General features: G+C 36.6%; 1 protein-coding gene across 5 annotated transcripts; it reads right to left on the minus strand.

Annotated features, from left to right (window-relative positions):
• Positions 1–1,252: 1,252 nt before the first annotated feature.
• LOC147563497 (Endosomal targeting BRO1-like domain-containing protein) lies at positions 1,253–8,677 on the minus strand. Of its 5 annotated transcripts, none has more exons than XR_015224303.1 (10): positions 7,548–8,568; positions 5,995–6,945; positions 5,424–5,513; positions 4,751–4,819; positions 4,480–4,620; positions 4,222–4,270; positions 3,935–4,038; positions 3,078–3,608; positions 2,925–2,985; positions 1,253–2,094 (listed from the first exon to the last, which is right to left on the minus strand). XR_015224303.1 is itself a non-coding variant. In XM_086638385.1 (9 exons), exons 1-8 carry the CDS (start codon positions 8,226–8,228, stop codon positions 3,078–3,080), a joined length of 2,616 nt encoding a protein of 871 aa, XP_086494511.1. In that variant the 5' UTR covers positions 8,229–8,677; the 3' UTR covers positions 2,704–2,985. The 5 variants fall into 5 exon arrangements, 3 of the variants coding, with proteins under 3 accessions (XP_086494511.1, XP_086494526.1, XP_086494518.1); XR_015224306.1 differs by having other exon boundaries at positions 2,925–3,000; positions 7,548–8,494; XM_086638385.1 differs by lacking the exon at positions 1,253–2,094 and having other exon boundaries at positions 2,704–2,985; positions 7,548–8,677.
• Between the last annotated feature and the right edge of the window lie 535 nt (positions 8,678–9,212).

Genomic DNA, 9,212 nt, shown 5'->3' on the forward strand with positions numbered 1-9,212 from the left:
GAGTCCATTTAGACTAACTCTCTTTAAAAATCAGCCATAAAATATTGGCCAAGACTTATCTACTTAATTCTAGTGAGGAAGTGATAAGATAATTTTGAGATGCCATATTCTCCACCTATCATCAAATTATGCAATAAATACATAAATAAAATCAATATAAAGTGTAGGACCAAAGAATATTTCAGATTTGAATAAACTTGTAAACCCCATCAAATGATCCCAAAAATTAAGAAAATAGTTTATATTTTAATTAAACTAAATCTTGTACGACAGTATTTATACAAATAAAAAAAGTTTAATGACCTTCTCAGATTTTTTTTTATAATATCAATTGAAAGTTGAACTCTATAGTAAAATGAAGAAAAAGGATTGAATGCCATAGTTTATAAGTATAAATTAATTTCCCAAAAATAAGTTTTTATTGTTAAGAATCAAAAAGATCCTTAATGTACGTGCCAACCATTAGACATTAGTATAGTAGTACCATGGAGGAATGGATAGAAACAACAATAAGTCAACAACCCTTGGTTGGAGTGGTAAGAAGTATAGTCTTCCACTCTAGAGGTCAAGAGTTCGAGACACGCTGAACAATTCAAAAAAAAGAAACAACAATAAGAATTGATCACTTTGATCTTATTCTTAGAGAAAGAGTTATCTAACATTTTGATTTTGTTAAATTCTATAGGGACATTCCATTCTATTACTAAATTTTCTGAAGAGACGTGACTTCTTGATATGCCCATTCCTATGTTGGGTGAGGAGGCTGGACATGAATTACAGCGAAAAACTGCTTAACTTTTTCTCTCTAAGTCTTGTATGACCACGTCACCCGACCAAGAGATGGGTCGAGCATTCGACCAGAGTTGATTTGCAAATGGTTAAAGAATCCATTACTAGTAATTGTCAACTAATTTGAACTCGAAATCCATGTAGGATTAGTTGGGATTGAAAAGAATATTTGTATATGAATGTTTTAGAAAATATTTCAAAATTATTATAGAATAATAGTATATGTGAAGAGAGAGAGAGGGGGAGTTTAAGGAAGGAGGAAAGTTAGTTAATTGATAATGGCGTGAAGACAGCAAGGGGAAGTTGGCCGTTAGCGTGTGCTGACCATAGTGGGAGGCAGCTCATTTTTTATCCCCATGCCTCATGGCCTTTCCGAAACGAGAAGTTCATAACTAAAACAATCACATAAAGTACTGACCCTACAAATATTCCTCTTTACTCATTTAAATTAAACATGAATAGATGGAGAAATCATTATTTTATTTTATCTATTTATTTTATTTTTGTTGAGAATTCGACTACGATCTATGTTAGTCGTTACAAGACATAGATGCATCATGGAGATGTAATATGCACGATAACCGCCTAATTTAAACCGAGAATGGAAGAGGCTTAAGAGGCTCAAAGCCCGACAATAAAGAGACCCAAAGCCCGACAAATTATTACTTATTTATAACCGAAATTATATAAGATAAATCTTGATAGCAACTGTTTCCACCGAAACTCGATCTCACGACCTCATGAACTTAAGAACCGTTGCACCAAAATGGTGGTGGACTATGGAGAAATCATTATTGTTACTTTGTGTGTTTCCACTTTAATTTAGACCTTGATAAGAAATATGACTTCATGTCCCACCAATGCCCTGAAATTAAAGTTTTTCTCAAGTGAAGAAAACATGTTAGGATTATCTTGCAACCCTCATTGCAAGATGTTACAACTTTGGGTCCCTACAACTTTCCTTTGACTAAATTCTCCAAACGTAAACTAGTTGAAGACCTTGAGGTTTCTTGCATCCTCATTCTACCACCGTTAGACACCTTTTTTTTGGTTCAAAAGCAACACTAGAAAACTGTTTGTCAACATTTCTCCTTTTCTTTTCAAGTGTTCTATTTTTCGTGTATGTTGACAAGCTAGCTCTTGCTCTTATTTTAATGAGTGGGATATGGTATTACACCTACATTTTCGGTATTTGTCACCAACCCTATTTATATACAATTTGGAAGAAAAAGAACGCCGACCTTCGCATCTCTTTTAGTTGTACCATGTTATTGCTAAATCCTACAAAATCCTCCTCCGCGGTACCTCAAATATACATAATCAAAATTTATGTTAGTTTATTTGTATTTACAAATCTCTCACACAAGAAATTTGTGGAAAGAGGCGGGCAACAAATCTCTCACATTCGAGATATTTCATTGCACATAAAACTCATGTCTCACTTATTTTGATCAGGCTATACTTTCCATTTTTCTTCTATTTTAACAATTTAGCTCCGTATAGAGCTTAGCTAAATAAAAATGGTTTGTTGCTGATAAGTCGATAATGTTTTATTTTCTTTATCTTTTTTGCCATTGTTGCCTTCATTTATCCGGTAGCATTTCCCACTATATATATATATATTGTATTGGGAGAATATGGGATCATGATTCTCATGAACTATGCTAATAATTGGATTTAGGGTTACATGATAAGAAATAACCAGGTAAGTGTAGACATTACAATCATCAAACTTGCATATGTACAACAGTTGAACAGATTAGAAGCAAATGGACTTCTGGAGACAGAAGGCGAAAATTCGTCCTTGTCCACATGATTACAACTTAATCCAATAATCAATGCTAAATAATTTATCTAGTACTTATCTCTAAATTTTCCTTAAGTTCCTAATCAATACATATATATATATATATATAGTATCTTATTTTATTTTCTTCATGACAATATCTTAAATTTACATAATTTCTGAGAGTACTTGCTATATTTTAGTTGCCTCTTGTTGCTTGTTTCTCTTGTTTTTTCACCCCATCAAGATTTGGCTCAACATTGAAGGTAATTTTGTTACAGATGTTGGACGAAAAAAAATGAATACTTCATCAACACAACTTAATTAATCAGCTAACAGACAAAAGTACCTGATAATTGAGATTACTCGCGCTACTTGTAGTTACAAACGCTTACCCTTGAAAAGCAAACCTGAAAAAGCAAGTGCTGTTAAATGAGAAACCATTAGCAAGGAGAACAATGAAGTTGAATGTTGCAAAAGAGATAATTCTATTATCGTGTACCTATTGGCGCTTGTAGTAGCTGCCACCACCGCCACCTTGATGAGGAGGATACGGGCCAGGAATACTATATGGTGATGGTGGAGGATGTGATTCAGATTGTTGTCCATGTGGATTATTGTAGTACGGGCCCGTCCATCCGGGATAAGCGGGCTGTCCATACTCTGCTTGTGGTTGTTGAGCTTGTTGAGGTGGATACGGGCCACTAGTGGCGGGTAAATGGTAAGGAGGTGGTTGTTGCTGAGGAGTTGTATATGGGGGAGGAGGGTGAGAATATCCAGGCGCTGCTGTTTGCTCCATGGTTTGATGATAGTAAGGCACTTGGGGGCCGCCATGTGGATTCTGAGAACCGGGCAGCATACTTCTTGGCGTCGACTGTGGTTGACTCCTGACTGAAGAGTAACTGTTGTTTTTATTATCTTGGAAGCTGAGACCTGAAATTTGTCTCTGAACGTCTTCCATCATTTCTTTGCACTGGATGTTTCTTGTCATGACAAAATCACTACATTGCTGTTTAATGTTCGATATTGCATCCTGTTCAAGAAACCAAAAGAAGGCATTTATAATTCCTTCTGAGATAATCTAAACCCGTCCTAATAAAGAGTTCAGCACTTCGATTCGTGCAATTATTGCGCTCACAATTTCAGACTTCAGTCTCAGACTCCGAATGCAAATCATCCCACGTTGAGACCTTTTTGTGTCAAGTTCTCAACATCTGGTAAAATCAGAGGTATTGATGGCAATAGAGGCCTATTCTTATGAATTATTAAGTATGGTATCTTACCGGTAGAAGAAAAAAAAAAATAGTTCAGACAAAATTAAAACCCATATAGCAGAACAGGTAACGTAAGTTCTTTTACCTGAAGAGTAACATAAAATTTAAGTCCTTCATTTATATTTTCCTTGATTTCTCTAAACTTTGCTATGGCAGCTGTGATCTGTTTATAGCTCTTCTCACGAGAAGCTGAAAAAAGATTTCAAGGTACAACTGAAATTTTCTTTCAATGATGAAATAAAGTCATACTGAAACTTAGACATATCCACACAATAAAATGTAAATTTTCATAATGAAGATATCGATAAGCAGAGGTATTGAAAATGGCACCAGACTCATCCCATAAGTAGCAATAGTCAATTGTGTACAAACCTTTGTAATCTTCAAGACTAAATACAGCAGCAAATTCATCATTTTGAGCCTGTAGAAAAAAAATGACCATATCAGACCTAGAGTTGTACAGAGAACTTCACAAGCAAATCATGCTGTTTTATAACACCAATTCGTTGGTCAATAAAAGAAACGCTGAAGTTGCAAGAGACATTTCTCGCTTAAAGAAGAACGTAAAGTTACTAGTGAGTTAGCAAGTAGTGAAAATGAAGATGTATGTTGTATAAGGAAAATCGTTACCTGAATCTTTATTAATAATTGTTCTTGTGCCTCAATATTTTGAGCAATATCCTCACAAACGTTATCATATTTTGCTATCTCCTTCTTGAAAAGATCGTCATATGACCCGGTGGATGTCATCAACTTGGGTAGTATATCGTCCTAAAACCAAACACAAGTAAAAAAAAGATGCAAGTAATAATCAGTAGACACTATAAGATGTTTGCATTTTTGTGATAACTTTTGCTCCAGAAGCAAAAACAAGCACAAAATTTCAAAGTTGTAAGCACACCTTCCTTTTCATATCTTTAAGCATGTCCTCTAAGCCAGCACGTTGTGCACCAAGATTCTCCAAATGTCTCTGTGACATTAGATAAAGCATGCACAAGGTATGGCTGTCAGAAAGGTTGAGATTTCCATGAAAATAGTGATAGTTTTTGTGGAAGTATAGGTTATAAGTTACAACCCTAAATCATTACAAGCTACTAATCTGATTCGTTTTTGACAACATCAAAATAAGTCACCAGATAATTAGAATATAATTACGATGAATTACGTTGCATAAAGAGAAAAACTTAGAAGCATAAAGTGGCTTATTCAAACATTTAGAGCTGAGGAGCGACACAGATTAACTATGATTTGAAGAAAAAGGAGAAGAAGAAAGTAGGCTCGAAGAAACGTGTTAAAGAATTGCATCAAACCACAAACAGCCTGAAAATTGTTACGTAACTATCCAAGTAAGTTTCGAGACTTTCGACATTCAAGCAGCAAATATAGGAGAGCAAAAGGTACATCTTCTCCCCGATATCGTGTTTGGCGTAATGAGAAAGACATGCTAAGGATTACAATTTCACTACAGAAAAACAACTTGCAAGATAGAAGTAGAACAAATTAAGCATATCAAGTAACTATTCAAGATTCCACAACACTAGAATGATGACAAAAGCCTCGTGATAAAAGATTACCAAGCTCTGTTTCAACGCTCCTACTACAGCATCTTCATTCGCATCCAATGACATTATAGGCCTTGCAAGAGTGGGAAGAGCGGATTCTATCTGATCCAGAGTAAATTGATAAATGGGTCAGGGTTTATCAACAGCAACTGATACATATAGATTCAAGAGAACTTGATATGAAAGAGAAGGTTAAATGAAGAGTTGAGGAAATATTTAGTACAAAGACATAAAATTATTTTATACTTCTAGCAGAGCAGGTTAAATGAAGAGTTGAGGGAAAGGACAAAAGACCTCCATTTATGAAGATACAACTAGTAAGTACTACCATAAACCACCAATCTCAGCTTAGATAACGATTGCTGATATTTACCTTTACCAAATGATTCAGCAACCTTTTAGTATATCTAATACAAAGATAAATCATATAGACAAGGATATCTGTTATATAGGACGGAAACAGAAATTTCAAAATGACTTCTGATTGAACCATAGCAGTATGATATCTGCCACATCAGACTGAAAAGAAATCTGAAGAATATAATCATACCCACGAGAGAGATTAGAATGGAAAAAAACATACCGGCCGTCTGTCAAGTATTTCCATGAGTGCTGCATGCTCCCTCACAGAACGCTCAATTCGCCCATCACTATCTGCAGCTTGCTTGAGGTTACCAGCAAATCTGTTCAATCTCTCTTGCAAGTTCTTTGTCAGAGTGCTGGATTGGGGTCTAGTCCATCGCATCCCGAACTGACTACGAAACTGAGCATCCTCACTTGCTTCTTTCTGCAGAAGTTCTTCAATCTGGAGCAGCAATTCCTGATTCACCCTCCTCAGATCCTTAAGTTGCTGCAACTCAGGTTCCAAACCAGACGGCCCACCACTGATCTGGACAGCCTCTACGTCTTCTTTCAGATCCATAGGAAGACAAAAGTTCCCTTCCAATGCAAGAAGGGAATCAGGAAGGTCCATTTCCTTCAGCCTCACTCGTGTTATCTCACTACCTTGCTGCAGTTTCTCACCTTGTGTCCGTATGATATCATCGACCATTTCAGTATACCTAGAAAGAGCTTTAAAAGAGCTATCAGGAACAAGAGACACAAACATCTTCGTTTTACTTGCATCCAATACTTCGCTCATCGCTGTGGGCTTCACAAGAGAATGTGCTGGAAGTGGGGATAAGGTACTGGCTGCAGGAACCCTCATGAGATAAACTCTATCATTCTCCTTCATAGCCCTCTCCAAGTTCCGATTTAGATTTTCTTCTAACTTATTAACTGCATCTACAAGCTGTGCATTAACTCCTTTTGTGGCTTTCTTTGCATCAACCAAAGCACTAATTCCACTCTTCAACCGTGCAATTTCTTCCGCAATCTCTTCTTTCTCATGGAGTTCTAAAGCATACCTATAACAAGCTTCTGCATAAAACTGAGCTGCTTTTAGCTGCACATGATATATCCAGGTCCGGTCGAACTGCTGGTTGAGAGGAGCAACACTCAAGGCCGTAGAAGCCTCCTCATAATAAAGGCCAACCTGTACTCAATCTCAGTGTACAAAAAAGCCTGTTAGATACAAGTTGAAGACAGATAGCAACTTAGCAATCAACACCCAAGTTCAGTCTAAAAATACCGAAATCTCATAACAAAGAGGAAATAAAACTTGGGTTAGCATTTTTGAACTCCCGAAACATGTTAAGTTTATGGACACCCAACTCAAAACCAATTGGGAATGAGTAGAGAGGACCTAGATATTACATTCTTGATTACGAGAGTACCCTTTGTCCATGTGGGACTATTTCCGCCATGCCCCTCATGTGCGGCATTTGTTGAGCCTAACACGTGTTTTCTATTGGGTGAAATGTATTACAAGTTGTTCATCTCCCAATCACCTGCGCACCTCAGTCTAGTCCCATGTCAAGTTTTCGGACATCCAACTGAAAACTAATTGGCAATGAGTAGATAGGACTTCGATATATTTTTCGTTATAAAAGTACTCTTTGTCCATATAGGAATATTTTCATAAAACAAAAACTACTAAGCTTCCTAGAAGTTCCTCATTCACCTAAACCTAACATGAGCTCACATATTGTCTGTGTGTATGCATGTAGAGGTAGAGAGAGAGGGAGTAGAGCTAACCTGCCTAGAGACCTTGGCACAAAGACCAGGGGATCTACCTTCAGAGATAACTTTTTCAAAGAAACACTCTTGAGCTTGAGCAAGCATAAGTCTTTCAAGCATTCCAGCACACTCACCAGAAATATCAACTGTTTTCGATTGATCAATCGAAGAAGCTTTCATCGAAATATTATCTTTAAGAAAAGCAAAAGCACCAGCAGAAGCCATAAACGAATTACAAGCCAATTTCAAACCATTCCCATTAGATCGATCCACAGATAAACCAATCTGACTATAAACTCCACCAAGATTAAACATAATTGCAGCTTTCTCCAAATGAATATTTTGTTGAGACGCTTTTTGTTTCTGTTTAAAAGCATCGTACCAAGTAAAAGTAATAGAATTAACATGATCTCTATCAGGTGAAATTGGAAACCTAGTTTCCATAACAATTAGGGTTTTAAAATAAGATTGAAGAAGATCACGACGAACGTCTAATGAATCGGCAGGAGATGAGCGTTCAATGTCGGAACGAAGTTGTTTAACAGTTTGAAGATCGTCTTCTAGGTTTTGTGCTTCTCGTTCTGAGTAATGAGAGACGATGTAGTTTCGAAGTGGACGGTAGATTTCGACTGAAACTGTTTTCTTCTCGTGAATTGCTAACATTACGTTAATGGCTGCTGAGAGATTTGAAGCGGCCATTGTCGTTGACTTGTTGTAATTGTTTGGAATCTGAATGAAATCTGATCAGTTTGGAGTTGAATTCATAAATTGGAATTGGATTGAATAAGAAATAGAGAGTTGATAATATGAAATAGGTTAAAATTGATGATTGGTTTCTTCTGTCTTAAGAAAGAAGAAGAAAACTATTTGAACAATTCTCTTACTTTTATAACTTACCTGTCAACTCCCACTCGTCTGACTCGTCTCAAACTGAATTTTATAACTCGTCTAAAACTGTTCTCTTTAGTTGTGCATTTTCAAAATTTTCAAGTTTATTCATCAAGATTGCAGAAAAGCTTGTTAATTACCATCATTGCTTGTGACAAATCTTTTCTTTTCGGTAGAAAATAAAGGTATAACACCGAAGAGAGAGTGAAAGACAGAGACACAAAAGAAATTCATACATGGTCTTACGACTTTGCGAAACCTGTTGGCCCATAATTCACAAGAACATTATGTAGTATTAAACTCATACATGAAGGATTGAAGAGTTGATTTAACTAGGTTCGAAGAAAAACAAAAGAGTTAATTCCTATATGGCCCCCTACTTTGTGACCAGCTTCCTTTATGGCCCCCTTTTTTTCGTAAATTCAAATATGGCCCCCTATTTTCAAGTAAATGTCCTAATTGTCCTTCTTATTTATAATTTTTCAAAATAAAATTAAATACAATCCACCTCATTTCCACCTCACCTCTATCTCCACCTCACATGTCTCTCCACCTCACCTCTCTCTCTCCACCTTTCTTTCTCTCTCTCTCCACCTTTCTTTCTCTCTCTCTCTCCACTTTTCTTTCTCTCTCTCTCCACCTTTCTTTCTCTGTCTCTCTCCCACTTCGTCTTCCCCGGCAAGGTCGCCGGCCGGAAAATTTTCCGGCCGGCGACCTTAAAAAAAAAAAAAAAAAAACTCTCGTCTCTCTTTCTCTCAAAAGATTCCGGCGAAGGGGTTACCCTTCGCCGGAATC

The sequence above is a fragment of the Eschscholzia californica genome, unplaced genomic scaffold (assembly GCF_041429995.1).
Source record: "Eschscholzia californica isolate CP2 unplaced genomic scaffold, dmEscCali1.0.p SCAF_1, whole genome shotgun sequence".
Classification (NCBI taxonomy): Eukaryota; Viridiplantae; Streptophyta; class Magnoliopsida; order Ranunculales; family Papaveraceae; genus Eschscholzia; species Eschscholzia californica.